Source organism: Lepidochelys kempii, chromosome 9, assembly GCF_965140285.1.
Source record: "Lepidochelys kempii isolate rLepKem1 chromosome 9, rLepKem1.hap1, whole genome shotgun sequence".
Taxonomy (NCBI): Eukaryota; Metazoa; Chordata; order Testudines; family Cheloniidae; genus Lepidochelys; species Lepidochelys kempii.
In genome coordinates, this window is record NC_136388.1 from 92,297,314 (window position 1) to 92,313,942 (window position 16,629).

General features: G+C 39.4%; 1 protein-coding gene across 1 annotated transcript; it reads right to left on the reverse strand.

Annotated features, from left to right (window-relative positions):
- Window positions 1-10,147: 10,147 nt before the first annotated feature.
- Window positions 10,148-16,629, reverse strand: LOC140916720 (heat shock transcription factor, Y-linked). The gene is made up of 3 exons (XM_073358384.2): window positions 15,822-16,629; window positions 14,492-15,484; window positions 10,148-13,499 (listed from the first exon to the last, which is right to left on the reverse strand). The coding sequence occupies exons 2-3, from the start codon at window positions 15,041-15,043 to the stop codon at window positions 12,723-12,725; spliced, it is 1,329 nt and encodes a 442-aa protein (XP_073214485.1). The 5' UTR covers window positions 15,044-15,484; window positions 15,822-16,629; the 3' UTR covers window positions 10,148-12,722.

The following is a 16,629-nucleotide window of genomic DNA, read 5'->3' on the forward strand; positions in this document are numbered from 1 at the left end:
TCACAGAATTCTGGACTGCTTGGAATTAAAAATAAAAGAGACCTATTCAGAAATCCAATCTATCCCCCGATGGCCAGAACAGAATTCTTCCCTGGAGTACATTTGCTAATGGTTTATCTACACAGCTTTATATGTTCCCAGGTGGCTTCCACCAGCTCAACTGAAAAGTATTATACAGTGAGAGAGATCTCACTGCCAGGAATATTTTTTTGATAGTCAGTGTACATTTTCCCCTTTTTTAACTTCATCCTGTTGATTCTAGTTCCCCTCTTGGAATTTCCCTAAATAATTCTCCATCTGAGGTGCTTACACACTTCAAATATGCTTTCCTCCTCCGCTTTGTTTTTTTTTCCCTGGGCTTTTTTTTTTTATACAGGCCTTTTATAATTGTTCTTGATAAGCCAATCCCTATAATTATTATAGTTCTCTGAACTCTCGCCAATTTGTCAGTATCTTTTCTGGCACTGAAGTGAACTGAATGTAATACTTCAGGGAGTTAATGTTGTGGCTACAAAATGGAAACTTACTTTTTGAGGTTCTATATAGTTTTTTTTAAATAATAGTTGTAAAGTACTAGTACAAATACAAGAAGTTTATAGATAATTAGATCTTTTCCCCTTAAACCTTCACTGGGAATCATGCCAAAGAAATGGATTTCTACAGACGGGACCCAGTCCTGTGAAGTTCTGAGTGCCAGGATTGGGGTATATGATCCCTATGTCTAAAAGATCTATTAGCATACTACTGCTTGACTTGTTTTACATCTGGTGGGTGGAAGCATGCATTTTTAAGAATCTCTAGCTCAGCCTTGTTTATGCTGACTACCTGGGAAACGTAAGTGTAGAGAAGAAATAAATACTCCCATTACTTAGACTTTTTAACCAGTTTAATTGTATATTATTTTAAAAAGACATGATCTGCTTCAGCCATTATAAACTGTAATTTGTCAGTCACAAGAGTTCTGCAGAATTTGAGTTTGCAGAATCACAGCTGGCAGAAGGCTCAGTGTTATCATAGCAGTTGCATAAAGAACATGGCTGAGCTGAAGAAGTAAATTGTTGGTTGAGAGTTTCTGTCAAAGTTGCTGCCATCAACATTGAAAACCAGGGGTTCCAAAAGGACATTAAAGTAGTAAACTGAGCATTCATGAACACAAAGTCCTGGTAAGTTGAAGGTAAACGATGGAGTCCCACTGAGGGTTCAAGCCCTGTCTCTGAAGTCAGAGGAAAATATGGACAAATTGAGCTGGTGGCATTAGTATCCATACATGGATTTCTTTGCTGGTTATAAATACCATTTTGAATAGTGTGTTCAGTTTCAGTTTCCAAAGGCCATGGTGTAGAGACTGGGTAGGAATGGTTCATTTTGCCATTCCCTGCATTTATTGAATTCTTTTGTAGATTGTTATGCATTGTTTCTTTTAGACAAAGTATTTGCAAATCATTTGGCTGAACTGAATCTTGAAAGGAAATATATTTCTTTGGCGCAGTTGGCTTTCTTCTCTTCAAGTTAGGACTGATGGGATTTGGCTGTTCATTACTTTTGATGCCAACTCTTCTCTTCATTCTCTGAATGAGAAAGGGGCACCCTCTTCTAAAATATGGATTGTGATACAGCTGGAACAAAATCCCAAACATTTTTTAAATTTAACATGTAATAATAAGGTTCAGAATGTTTTAACTTGTGAAACAAACATAAGATACCTTCCCATAAATAATGTTGGTGCCTATTGTCTACATGCTGTGAACTGTCATACTAAACCTCAGATTCTCTCTAGTAATAAAAAGCTATCTAGTTCTGTGTCCCTTAGTCAGATAAAACTCCCAAGTACAAAACATAGGATCTGGGTATGGTGGTACCACCTTGTAAGATATGAAAGATTTTTCCAAATTTCATAGCTGAATGACTTTTTTTTTTTTTTAATTTAAGTGAAATCATAGTAACTGGAGAAGGAAAAGACCTAAAATGCATCCAGTCTATCCACCTGAGGCAATGGTGTGGTGTTCTCTACAATACTTTTTCTAGAGCTTTGCCTAATCTTATTGTAAATGTCCCAAGCCATAGTATTTTCACCACTTCTCCATACTCTTAATAGGGCTCGCTATCAGGAAGTTGTTCCTGATACTCAGACTATTAATCCCATTACTCCTAATTATACACCATAAGTAATTTATTGACAGTTTGGTATTTATACATTTATATTTCTTGTTAAGTTATCTTATCCCTATGCTACACACACTCATTTCAAAAACTATATTGTTTATGACTTTAAGGTTTCCTTACATGCCAGCCACATCAGCCTTTTATAGTACATAGATATGTTCATATATATGATGAATTATCTAAACATTATCTTTTGATTTTGCTGTATACAATTAATGTAGCTAGAACCCTCTGATATATACTACTTTTGAAGACTTTTAAATCGCTACATATTTAGCAGTGTAATCGGAAGACATTTGGGGCCAGATCCTCAATACTGCTCCAGCAGCACAAAGCAGCTATAAATTCTACTTAAAGGGACCTGAGGAGTCCCCTGACTAAGGCCTAGTCTACACTAGGACTTTTACATTGGTATAGCTATACCTCTCAGGGGTGTGAAAAATCCACACCCTCTGAGAGACGTAGCTATAGCCACCAAACCCCCGGTGTAGACAGTGCTCGGTCGCTGTGCTACCATAACAGTTTAAGTGTACACAGGCCCTACGTGGAGCTGCTGAAGTGGCTCCAATGCCACACTGTGTACAACTCCTTTTCCTCCAGAGGCACAAGGGGTAAAGCTTGGGGAAAGGGTCTTGGGGAAAGATCAATCTCCCTCATCTTAATCTGGTGGAAAATGGCTCTCTTCCCCCAGCTACCGCCATGAGTCCCTTTATAGACTGCTGCTTGGATCACCTGCTGCTTTTGTTCTGCCTTTCTAAACCCCCTTCCCTTCAGACAAGAGGAGGAAGTGTCGTCCTCTAGAAAGAGCAAATCTATTGTCCCAATAGACAATCGTTGAGTGCTGACCATTCCCCATTGGCTCTGGCCTGGCTGAGACATGACGCAACCCTGTTCACCCCGGGGGATCCACGTCCATAGAGGCTTTCTATGACACAGTAATTTCATGATACAATTTTTAATAAAATCATCCAAAATTCATAAGGGATACAGACTGAACACCCAACTCGTCACAGCCCAGGTGTCCCTGTGCCCCAGTCATCCCAGGTTTTTGGAACAGCTCCTTGCAGTTATGGGCAATTGGTGTAAAATACAGCATCCTTCATGCTGCGCTATGTTGTGTCATGTGACTCACCTGGTATCTGCCTGTTCAAGAATTGGGGCGGAACAAATATAACTTAAAGACATGTTTGTACCCCACCTTCTCCTGAGCTATGTCAAGGGCACAAAGGTTGAGACTCAAGGATGTGTCCCTTTATGTAAAGCAAAGAAATTATTTAAAACATAGATTTCTACTACTTTACCAGTATTCTTGCTCTGGTTCTGTTTTTCTCTGCTTGAAAGTGAGGCAAAGTGATATTTTTACGTATTTTACTGAATCCGTAGAGGTTGAGTTGTCGAATGAAGCTTTTTATGCTATCAGTATCAAAAATCCTTAGGATGCCTCTTCGGTCTAAGATTTCTCTCTGAAAGCAGATTTCATCTATAATGACACAATCTCCATGATCATTCCAACTAATAGACGTGAACTCATCACTTTCTACTATCTTCCATAGTTTTTTGGGAAAGGAGAGAGAAAGAAGTACATTTATCTCGCCTGTTTCAACCTTAGGTTGGTTACAGGTATAGCAATGCAGTTTTTTGGAGAAGCTGGCATCTTCTTGCACTTCATAAGCATGTTCTTCCAAAATGTCCTTTATAGGTAAATCTCCTGGTATGTTCTGGTCCAGCATTAAAGAAACGGATGAAAGCTTTTTATCTGATTTTTCAGGACTGAAGGTTTTTTTGTCAGTGGATATTAATGCTACTGCCATATCAAACATAACATTAAATTTGTCTTCTTTTTCTGAAGTGTTTGTAGCCATGAATCTAGATGGAGTAAGTTAAACCTGGAAATGTAATGTTGTACTCAGTCCAGGATAGTTCTAAAGACATGATAAATACTTGGTTACAGTGTAGAGTGAAGTTCTAGAATGTTGCAGTAGTGAAGCGACACCATGGCTGTGACATACACAGTTTTTGTTACTCTAGTGATGTCATAAATTCTAGCTATGGATAAATTATTTATGCATGTATAAAATATACAGGGCCAAACTAGTTGTTGTTTCTTTAGTATTGTACAAAAATTAAGAGGGCACCTATCCAGGGCTCTAGGAAATCCTGCCATAAATTACACAAAAAATAAAATTAAACAGCCTGCCAATCCCCACTTCCCCTACAGATCCAAACTCCATCGCAGCTCCGCTGTCTGTTGCGGCAGTCTGAAAGATTGCCTTGTAGTGTTCCCTGAAGGCACATAAACCAGGCCCATTTTGAATCTGAGGAGGAGCTACTTCCAGAACTGAAAGCACCTCTGGAGAACACTATACTGCCAGCCTCTTCTCTGTTTAAACTGGGTAGGATCCTGCTTGGATGTCTCCTCAACTCCAATCTCTGGCAGCTTGGCCACATGGAATCATAGAATATCAGGGTTGGAAGGGACCTCAGGAGGTCATCTAGTCCAAACCCCTGCTCAAAGCAGGACCATCCCCAACTAAATCATCCCAGCCAGGGCTTTGTCAAGCCTGACCTTAAAAACTTCTAAGGAAGGAGATTTCACCACCTCCCTAGTGAAAAAGTTTTTCCTAATATTCAACCTAAACCTCCCCCACTGCAACTTGAGACGATTACTCCTCGTTCTGTCATCAGCTACCACTGAGAACAGTCTAGATCCATCCTCTTTGGAACCCCCTTTCAGGTAGTTGAAAGCTGGAGGGTAGGGATAGGATACAGAGGGCCCTAGACAAATTAGAGGATTGAGCAAAAAAAAATCTGATGAGGTTCAACAAGGACAAGTGCAAAGTCCTGCACTTAGGACCGAAGAATCCTATGCACCGCTACAGACTAGGGACCGAATGGCTAGGCAGCAATTCTGCAGAAAAGGACCTAGGGGTTACAGTGGACGAGAAGCTGGATATGAGTCAACAGTGTGCCGTTGTTGCCAAGAAGGCCAATGGCATTTTGGGATGTATAAGTAGGGGCATTGCCAGCAGATCGAGGGACGTGATCGTTCCCCTCTATTCCTCATCTGGAGTACTGTGTCCAGTTTTGGGCCCCACCCTACAAGAAGGATGTGGAAAAATTGGAAAACATCCAGCGGAGGGCAACAAAAATTATTAGGGGACTGGAACACATGACTTATGAGGAGAGGCTGAGGGAACTGGGATTGTTTAGTCTGCGGAAGAGAAGAATGAGGGGGGATTTGATAGCTGAGGTCCCTTCCAACTCTGATATTTTATGATTCTATCCTTTGTTGTTCAGTGCATATATTGTTTTTCTTCCCATAGGACTTACAAAATCTTTCATTAAAAGAGCTGCACAGCATATTTAATTATCTGTTTATTACAGCTTTTGAATAGTACCAAACCATAATCCATTGGTTTTATTGTGTATTGTTTCTCAAAGGAGCTCAGTTTTTTACAAACATTATTAACTAAGCCTTCCACCACCACTGTGAGTTAGACATTATTATTCCCATTTTACTAATGTGAAAATTAAGGTAGAGCAAAGCTTAGTGACCTTTCAAGGTTACACAGTAAGCCAGTGTTAGATATAGAAACCAGGAATTGTGATTCTCAGCCTCAGTGTTTTACTCTAAACAATAGACCACACAGCCTTTAATCATCTTTGTATGTAACTAATCATAAACTAGTGTACATGTGAGCCAGGTTTGGGGAAATGTTATCCAGGCTAATTAGACACTCAAGACAATAGAGTGGTCACCATTAAAAAGTCACGACTCGTCAGCAGTAACCACACGTGCTTATAGAAGGTGCCAAAGCTTTCTTCTCTGCTTAGGGTAGGAAATACCTATCCTGTGTGTTTGTTGGAAATGATGATGAAATGCATGGCTGAAGAAACCCTGACATTACTATTGAACCACAAAAAAGCTGATAGTATGAAAACCTTACAATTAAAAGGATTTAAAAGGGGCACGCTTTGGCGTCATTAGAAGGTAACTCATTGCCCCAGTAAATTTCAATGAAAGGTGGCTGAGGCTCCTCTTCTTAGCTGTTGTTTTTCTTTGACTGCTCTGAAATAGTAATAGGCCTACCTTCAGAATATTGTGTTTAAAAAGTATATCATAGAACAATAGGGACCAAAAAAAAAAAAAAAGCAAAGAATAAGAAGAAACTGCAGAAAATTAACTTTCTGGACATTTAATTTTAATAAAATGGAAATTTGTGTTAAAATTATTTAGTGCATATGTCACTAACATTTGTTTTTCCCTTGCAGCCGAAGTTCTTACTGCAAATTTGGTTTTGAGGCTCTCCAGCTTCCAAGGCAGCAAAAGCATTGGCAGTAAACATAATGTGGGGATGTCCTATGTTGAGGAGGGGCATTCCCAGGCATAGAAATGGCAGAAAGAGATGGCATCATAGGCATGGAAAACCATGGATGAGGGAACGCCAATCTGGCAATCTGGTAGGGATTCATAGCTGCTAAATCTAGGTGAGCGCATTGACAAATAGGAAGCCTAGTTATGGGATCTAATCTTGGCATGGGATTTGGAGTCAAGGGGTGATAACTTAATGCAGCAATTCTTGAATCCATACCATAGCTGGTATCTGGAGTAAAACTGGTATGTTTGTATGGATGAAAATGATACATCTTGTTCTTCTTGATTTCACAGCCAACTGTATTTTGTTCTTGTGAACTTTGTCCTGTCAAGGTCATTGGGTGATATTTTAATTCACGGCTGTTAGACTCCCTTATCTGAGAAGATCCAGTTAAGATGATGGAATGTTTGTTTGAATGGTCACAATATTTGTTCTTTGTGGCTTCAAAATTTGTTATTTTCTGTTCTTGTGAACTTTTTCCTGTCAAGATGGCTGAGTGAGTTTTTAATTCGCTGATGCTTGCTCTCAGTTCTTGAGGAGGTAAAAGCTTTTGTGCACACTTTTGTAGAGAATGGGATGGCAAATCAGTTTGCTGGCCACCACCGAAGCATGCTGAGGCACATTCTTGAGCATTTGGCGTACCCACAGCTTTTATGTCAGTGCTGTTACCCTCTTGCTCCAGGGTAAAACGTCTAGTTTTAGTGTTTCTTTTCATTATTATTAACAACTGAATAAAGACTCTTGATGCTTGATAATACAACTGTAACAAAAGAAACAGATTATGTTAAAGTATATCAATTCCAAAAAAGCTGTGTATGCATGTGCAGCATTGCTTTTGGAAAGTACTCTCCCTTTTCAAGTTGCATTCTCAGCATTATTTTTATAGGACAAAATCTGCCATAAAATCTACCCTGTGCACCTTGGGTTTCGGTTTTCATTTATGTAAATGAGACACTTGAATTAGCCTCTGCTGTTTATCTTCAATCTGAATTATTTCTCCCATTGTCCTAAAAAAAGAACTTGAAAAATCCATTCTCACCCCAGCCTCGGGGAAGCTTGTCCTGGCAAATGAGAGATTTACATTATCAATGTATGCATTTTTAGCTTTCTAATTTGTATCTTAAGTATCTACCCTTACTGTTGCAAGATTAGTCTTTCAGTGGTCAACACAGTGTGAACTGATGCAGTGTCATCTTCCTAAATCTGCTGCCAGACATCTTGATTGCTTTTAGTGCTACCTCTAGCTTTGTCAAGCAGAAGAGAAAAATTAACATGTCTGATCAGTTTCACGATTGCTGTTCCCACAGTAGAACTGTGGAGACTCATGTCAGTTTCTTGCTGCTGCTTGGAAAAGCTCTGAGTAGCAGCAGAGGCTGGTACTGAAGTTATTCAAGGAGGAAGAGGACCCCCACAATAGAACCTGGGGAAGAGTGGAGTAGCAGAGACCACCTCTTGCTTTCATGCACCCTCCCAGTAGTTAGGAGGTAGAATGGGGGTAGAGTAGAGTAGGAGAGACCCTAGCAGGAGCCAGGATGGACTGTGTGCATGAGTTAGAGGCACAGACATTCCCCTTCTCCAACCCTACTTGAAGCTTTGGAGGAATGAGTAGATTTGAAAACACCCTCCTCCCCTTTTGCAGAAATCTTGTAGAAAGGGAGAATTCTTTACTGCTTCTCATAACACAAGAAATGTGTTTCACAAATGAAATTAATAGGCAGCAGGTTTAAAATAAATAAAAGGAAGTATTTCTTCACACAGTCCACCTGTGGAACTCCTTGCCAGAGGATATTGTGAAGGCCAAGACCATAACAGGGTTCAAAAAAAGAACTAGATAAATTCATGGAGGATAGGTCCCTCAATGGCCATTAGCCAGGTGGGCAAGAATGGTGTCCCTAGCCTCTGTTTGTCAGAAGCTGGGAATGAGTGACAGGGGATGGATCACTTGATGATTACTTGTTCTGTTCATTCCCTCTAGGGCACCTGGCATAGGCCACTGTCGGAAGACAGGATACTGGGCTAGATGGACCCTTGGTCTGTCCCCGTAGGGCCATTCTTATGGGGAAGGGTGTAGAATAATGGAGAATGATCTTCCCTATTACAGTAGCCAAGAATTTTGGGAGATGGAACTAAGTAGAGATCCTACCTCCCCTTTCCAGCAGTCAGGAAGCACCAATACAGGAGAAGAAACAGAAAGCCCCTTCTCCCTTTCAGCAGTTTGTCGGTACTGGATTTTCAAGTTTGACAGCAGCTAGCCAGAGGTTGATATAAAAGATTGTAAAGTGCTGAATGCTGTCAACACCTATTTAAATCCATGGGAGATGTGTAGCATCCAGGACCTCCCAGGCTTGGGCTCAGAAATAACAGACACACACAAAAAAACCTATGATTTTTTTTTCCCTATTAGGAAATCAGATTAAAAACATCATATAATGCAGAGGTATCCTCTTTACTTTCCAGAAATTTAGCCAAATTCCGCACACTTTGGTCCTTACAAGTAATTCAGTTCAGTTGATTAGTAAACCTTTGTACATAAAGTATTTCAGAGAGAATTTTCTGACCCACTAAAACAAAAATACTCAGCAGGACCAACATTTATTCCAGCACCACTCCATCAAGCTATCACCCAATGATTTTTAATTTTCCAAAGACTTTTAAAAAGTGAAGTGGGAGAAAATAAGGTTACTTTAACAGCTATTTTACACTGAATTTACAATCCAAACTCCAAATACTAAGGACTTACAATAGTAGACACTGATAATATTTTTAATTTAAATTGTTTAAATATTTTTCATAGTAGAAATTTTCTCACCTGCTTTTGAGTAATATCAGACTATATATTGGTCTTTCATAGATCATTTCAGAAAGTTAAACGCCCATGACAGTATGCAACAATTTGTTTAAGCATTCATGAACATCACAATAGTGAATGTGTAACATTGGCATTACATCATAATAGGATCCCTTTCAGAAAATATAGCATCATAATGAGAAAATCTACACAATTGCTGATATCAAGAATAAACATAACATCTATTTTAATATATATTAATATGAAATAAATTATGCTAAATGGCTGAGATTAGTAATGGGTTAGTGAAGATTTCCTCCCCATGTAGCTGGGTCAAATCCCCAGCTAACTGATAGTGACTCAAAATGTTTTCCTTTTAATAGCCATTCAGTGAGTTTGGCTGTTCTTGTCCAGCTGTCAGGTTACCACATGACAAAAACCAGCACTCTTATTGGCTGTTTTATCAAAGAGGTCAAGGATTGGCTCAAGTATGAAGTCTGAACTGCTCTCTTTCATAGACACAATCTGCACATATGAAGATTGCAGTACATTGGTAGGGCAGTGTGGGAAGGCTTGTACTGCTTCTGCTTGGACTATACTGTTGTGTGTCTACAGAGGACAGTTTCTAAGACTTCCTTCTGGTCTCCTTCAGTAAGACCTCAAGAAAAATATTTGAAAAGCATTTTTTTTTAAATAATTTCCCAGTAGAAATACTGTTTAACTAGTAACAACAGGGTCCATGAACCATTTTTACCTAAATACTACCTGTTTAATATTGGAAACCTTTTAATAGTTGTCTGCTTTCTATGCAGAACACTGAAGCAGGTGTGCCAGAGGAAAAAACTAATCTCAGGTGGGACCAAGCATACATATGGATATCAAAGAGGATCCAGCTGGCAGATAGAGAAGGGGTGACACATTTTTAGAAGTGTCAAAGCTCATTTTAACCTTCAGATCTGAGATATGGGCGGGTGGCACTGTGTCCGCACAAAGGGCGTAGATACAAAGACAATAAAATGAGTATGCTAGCCTGTAGAAAGTGAGGTTCTTAAAGGAGATGTTCTTGAGGGTAAACAATGCCAAATTCTGCTCACATATAGTAACCGTTATAGAATCAATGGATGCCTACATTTCCAGCCATCCTCATTATACTAGAAATTCCCCCAGTGGAAAGGGAAAACCACCTAAAACTTCTTATACAAGGACAATCAAAGATTTCAGCAAAGGTGCAGCTGCACCAAGGCTATCAACACATTAGACTAGGCATAGACATTTTTACTGCCATATGATTTAGCCTTATCCAGCTAGTAAAAACACCAATTCAGCTGCACCTTCTGAGGTCTAATCCACAGGGCAGTAGAACTTTTTAGGATGAACCACCTCATACCTGAGAACGGATTTTATGTTTTGGGGAAAAAAACAGAAAGAGAAAGGCTTTGAAAAAGATTTACTTAGCTAAGTGCTGTACAAAAGTCCCAGCCAATAACTGCACTTCTAAAGACTATGTGGATTGCATATGTGCAATGCTTACAGTGCCTCCTGAAGAGGAGTCTTACAGTAGTAATCCCAGCAGGCAGCGGTCTGTGACTGGAAGCTGTTTGATTTAGGATTTAATGAACCACTCCATTTATTCTTTGATTTTTCAATTCTTTATAAAATTGCAATACATTTCACACTTCTGAATTTCAGGGTAGTTTGTCATTTTATTGAATATAAGATGTAAATATTGGGAGCTGACTACAGCAGACTTCCATGAAGCTAAATATGCAGAACGGTGCACAGTGGGGTACTGATACACTATTAATGGCACATTTTATCCCGTTTGTATCTGCTCTTCAAAACACTGAAGACTTCAGTCATAGACTATTTATTAAATTTTACAACTAGTAGGCATTGCTCTTCATTGCACGTCCAGGGATACAATCCTGCACATCTACTGTAGGCAGTGCTCCTACAGAAATCAGTATATTTGTGTCTCAGAAAGGACTTCATACTTTAGCTCCAGCTGAATTGGAGTTGATGTAAGTTTTAATAAACGTTTAAGATGTGCTTGAACACCAGGGGGATGGGTGCTGTAGAAAACCCTCAAGTAGATCTAGGAAAAGAATCATTTTAATTCAATGTGTCATGTTAATTGTGCAGAAGGATCATTGTTAAGCAATTCAATGCGTATCCAACCTAAATCCTACTTTCTACATGGTAGTGAAGAGAACTACTAACCCTAAGCTGATATAATCATTCCACTCTACTTTGTAAAATATATCATTTAATAAATATTCCTACTGTCCTGTATTTTGTTTCCTCTCTCACATCAGTTGTGGCCCAATCCTCCACCACTGAATTAAATGGAAGCTTTACTGCTGACTTCACTGGGCACAGGATCTATCCCTGTGTCACAATGTATGCAGGACCCTAATTACCACCATCTGGTAGCTCATAGCCGCACCAAGAACAAAGAAATTCACATTTTTTGGAACTTGAAATATTTAACTTCAAAGTTTATCATCAAAGTAACCCTGGATTGCAGCATCCTTTCAAAATTATCTGAGTGAAAGGGATCCAAGACGGTAAAGTAATTCCTAAATCTTGCCCCCTCCTCCCTTTCTCCTTTTTAATAAACCCTAACCTGGATCTTGCTGAAAATGAAACCAATCTCTTTTCGTTTTGGTCTGTTGATTTTATAGATCTCTTATCCTAGACCTGACTTAGGAGATCTTTCACTGTAGTAATATGTGCTTACCATTAATTTGTAATCTTATTTCTTATGATGCTAACATGAATCACGGTGGGTCATCCACCTCAGCATGTGTTACAAACCTGCTATCCTAAAAGGTGAAGATCACTGTACCATGTGAGTAGGAAGGGTATCACGTGATAGATATTTTGTTTAAACACTTAGGTCAAACCCTGCTCTGCAAACCAAGCCTTAGTAAATGGCCTGGCAGAAATATATTCCTCAGGCACAGAGCTGCATGCTGCACATATCACCTCTAGAACAGAAAAGAGGCTCAGTCCTCCTGCATTACCTCCCCTAGCTTGGCTCCACCACAGCCCTTCAGTCTGCGGAGACAAAGAAGTGGTGGTGGGGAGGGGGGGGGGAAAGGAGGGAGCAGAAGTTATCTTTAGAAGGAACTTGACCAGCCCAAATGTAAATCAAACATTACACTGCTCTTATTCTCGATCCCTAAATTTGTTAACTACTACAAGTGATTAAAGCTGACCAATTACTTCTACTGAACTAATTCTTCCCTGCTGAAAATAAAAAAAAGGTCTGGGTTTATTTAATATAAATAGGACAGGAAAACTGGAAAAAGACATTTATTCTTCAGACAGTTTCATTGCAGATTTGTCAGTGACTTTCCCCTCAGAATATGAAATGTTAAAAGTCCTTTGCTTTATCGATGGTATCCTGAATATTCAGTAGGCTTTGGTCCAACGTCTTTGGCAGCAGGTGCATTGTTTGAAGTGCAGTTGCAATTAGGGCAGTGATGGTATGATGGAGTTCGGTGATGAGATGATCTTGACATTGAAATGGCAGAGGCTGCTGCAATCATAGGCATTGAGAACCACGGGTTACAAAATGGCAGCAAACTAGCCCAATGAGCCTGCATAGCTGATAAGTCTGGATACATGGTTGGGAAGGTAGGAAGCCCCATCACAGGTCCAAAAGGACTATTTGATACAGGAGGTATGACATGATACAAAGAAGTCGCGGATGTAGTTGTAGTGGAATCTATATCATGAGTGCTGACTCGAGTATGGCTGTTATTTTGGGGTAAATGAAATGGAGCCAGCTGATTCAGCTTCTCACTGTCTTCTGCTGTCGCATGTTCTGATGGCTTCAGTGAAGCTGCTGGTGAAGAAACATATCCACTTCTGATTCGGGCAGTTGCTCTGGCAAGTCCCTTATTTACTGTAGGCTTTCTTAGTGCACATGTTTGCATGTTTTCCTTTGGAGCAGTTGCAACAAGGTCATTTTCCTCCATGGAAGCAGTTCTGAAGGCAGACTGAACATCTGAGCTTCTTCGCTCACTCTTTAGGCAGTTTTCACTAAATTCCTCATCTAATGAGAAAGCAACTGGTGGTGTATTTTTGATGCCAACTCTTCTCTTACACCTTACAAGGAGGTGGGGAGAGCCTCTCTTAAAATTCGGGTTATGGTAGAACTGTAACTAAATAAAGCAAGTGAAAAGATTTAATCACCTCTGTGAGGATAAAAAAAGCAAGAGTCAAGTGCACATTCTGGCTAAGATTTTGCCTACATAAAAAAGTCAAACATTAACATTGAAGGGACACTGGCAGGCACTTTAGGTCCCAATTTTAGTCTGTGAAGATGATTTGATGAACCAAACAGAAGCATTCTCATAACATTTAAAATCAGTGATCTATCCTTGAATTTATGAACATTCTCCTGCAGCATTGTTTTTAGTCTTTAAACCAGGAAATGGACATGAATAGCTTAGCTTCATTGTAGAAGCAAAATAAAGGGCAAAAAGCAAACATGGCAGAAATGGTGAAATGTAAATTTGACATTTAAAGGTATTATTCAGAATACAGGTAAGGACATTTTTCAGTACTATTTTTAATAGATTGTCCCTTTAACGGGTCTAGTATCAAAACAGAGTTTAAATAATAAGGATGGCTATTACCTAATCGTAGGTGGTTTTCAAAAGCACTGAAGTGATTTAGGAGTACAAGTCCCATTGACTTTTAGTAATTTAAATGAAGGCCATAAAGGTTCAGTCAGTAGCACATGGGCCATATCCACATTTCTAGCATTCAGCAACTGTCAGGAGGGAAAGAAAGCAGTTCAGATCTAGCATCAGGAGGAAGCCAGTAACCAGGCAGGAAGGGGGAATCTCTCTCTCTAAAAAGAAAAGGAGTACTTGTGGCACCTTAGAGACTAATCACTGGCTCAGGAGAGTAGGAAAAAGCCACACTGAAATGGTCACTTCAGGGCAAAAATGAGTAATCACATTTTTTTTTTTTTTTTACTCTTACTGTTCATGAAAATACCTTAAGAAATTATGGCTGTCAGAATATCCTTCGCAACCCTCATTCATAGATTCTCTTCATAACAAGCATAAAACAAAACTTATTTGCACGTGCAAAAAACTAATTTAACATTTTAAAATAGCATCTTTAGCTTTGAGAAATATTTTACCTTGCTAAAGGCAGATGCTGCTTTTTCTTCTGCTAGAAATTCAGCTAACGAGGCAGACCTTTGAAAATCTTGTCGCATTTTGCTAAAGCCATAGAGATTAAGCTGACGAATGAAACTTTTCATGCAATCAGTTTCAAAAATTCGCAGAGGTCCTCTCCTTTCCAGCACCTCCTTTTTAAAGAGCTCTTCGTCAATCACTACACAATTTCCATCATCATCCCACCAAAGTGACTTAAATTGATCACTTTCAACAATTTTCCATAGTTTCTTTGGAAAGGTGAGGGATAAAAAATCATTGTCTTCAGTGGAACTATCATCACAGAGAAGACGTGGTCTTTTTACCCAGGGTCCATCATTCAAAGCTTGAAATGCATTTTCTTCTATTATAGATCTCAAGGCAGAGTCACCAGTTGCTGTTTTATCACACAGTGGAACAGCAGAAGAAATGGAGACAGCAGAATCAACCTGAGCTGTAACATGTGGAGTTTCTGCTATAGAAAGGTCCATCGCCAATCCTCCTTTCTCACTTTGACCTATTTCAGCTGTAGTCATTTATGCTATTAGTTGAGCTTCATGCTCCTAGACAGAGGTATATTAAAATGATGCTAGCTTACAGTGAACTTCAATAAAGGAGTTCTAGAACATCATAATGATACCTGTGGTGTGCGGCTGTGACATAATAAAACAATTGGTTTCCTAGCAAACTGAGGTAGTAATGGCCAGACAAGTTATAGCATTTATATTTCATTTACAAGAGATTAGATCTAATCTACAAAAGGTCTCTTTATGTAAATAAAGCATGTACTGATTGGACAGGGCCACTGTCCCATCCCCCCCAGAGGCAGTCATTTCCACAACAGGGATGAGGGAAGTTTGTACTATTGCTATGGTTGAGAATAAAAGGAGAAATTTGTTCGACGAGTCTTTCCCTTGGGCTTCTTTCACGAATGCAAGAATTGCCACAGTGTGTGTGTTCTTGCTGTCAGACCCTGCCTGCAAGAAAAAACAAACATGAATACAAGTATTTAAATTACATAAATTGTATATAAAAATTTCAAAATGAGGATTTACAGTTCCATTTAGCTGCAGCAAAGGAGACTAACTACAGTGGTCTCTGGCAGAAGCCTTTTTCTGCTCCAAAGACTCTGGAAGGAGGTATGGATAAAAGGGAGGGGGACAGAATCTGAAATTGGCAGAGGTTGGTCATCATTATCCACCTTTCAAGTGATAACAATAATTGTATATCAAAAGAACAATCCTGCAAGCACTTGTCACAGAGATAGCAGAGAGAAAAAAAGGGAAGAATGGAGGTTGTCTGCTAGACGCTTACTTGCCACTGGTTCTCCTTTCTGGTGACAGTGTGGGAATTCAACGTATGCCTCTTCAACTGCTGCTCTGTTCCAGCAGGGTAACCCATTGGACAAATGGAAGGCCCTTTCCTCGCTGAGTCAAGTAGGAAGTGTGAGAGCAGAGCATTGTCTCTTAAGTCTAGAGGACAATGATGGTGGGGTATTCATGGGTTAGAAGGCTGCCTCTAAACCCCATTTCTGCTGCAGTAGAGGAAGAAAGTAGACTATAATGAATTATATTCCACCATTAAATGCCCCTTACAGGAAATAAATAAAAGGGAAGAATAAAGGAACAGACCACTCTACATCCCATGGAGAAGCGTTGGGAGCATTTGCCTCACTAGTACTAGCATTAGTCAACAGACCAAATATTTCCTACTTCTGGCACAATCGTGGCTAGTAACTATGGTGGAGAGATGGAATTTCCACATTGCTATAATTCCTGCACCAGTAATTTTTTTCAGAAATACAATACTGATGGATATCTGAGTGTATACTTACCACTGACCTGTAAGAGCAAACAGAAGCATCTCCTGGCCAGGGAGAACAAGCTACAGTAACATGAATTTCAGATTAATCTCACTGTCCCACAAGTATCCTCAGTAAAGGTTAAAAAAAGCCCATCATCCAAAAAACTCATGACAGTGTCAAAACAAAGAGAAGCCTTTATAGAGAATTTACTATTTTAAGATGGCACAACTCATTTTGAAGGGTTTAATAATTTAGACTGACCGGTGTTTTACAGATGAAATTGGGTAATTTATGCAACAGTACAATCTTGATATTTAT

Coding starts and splice junctions, on each gene's coding strand:
- LOC140916720 (XM_073358384.2), bottom strand. CDS start 15,043: ATGACTACAGCTGAAATAGGTCAAAGTGAGAAAGGAGGATTGGCGATG. Junction 13,500..14,491: donor CAGCATCTGCCTTTAGCAAG/GTAAAATATTTC, acceptor TGCTTTATTTAG/TTACAGTTCTACCATAACCC.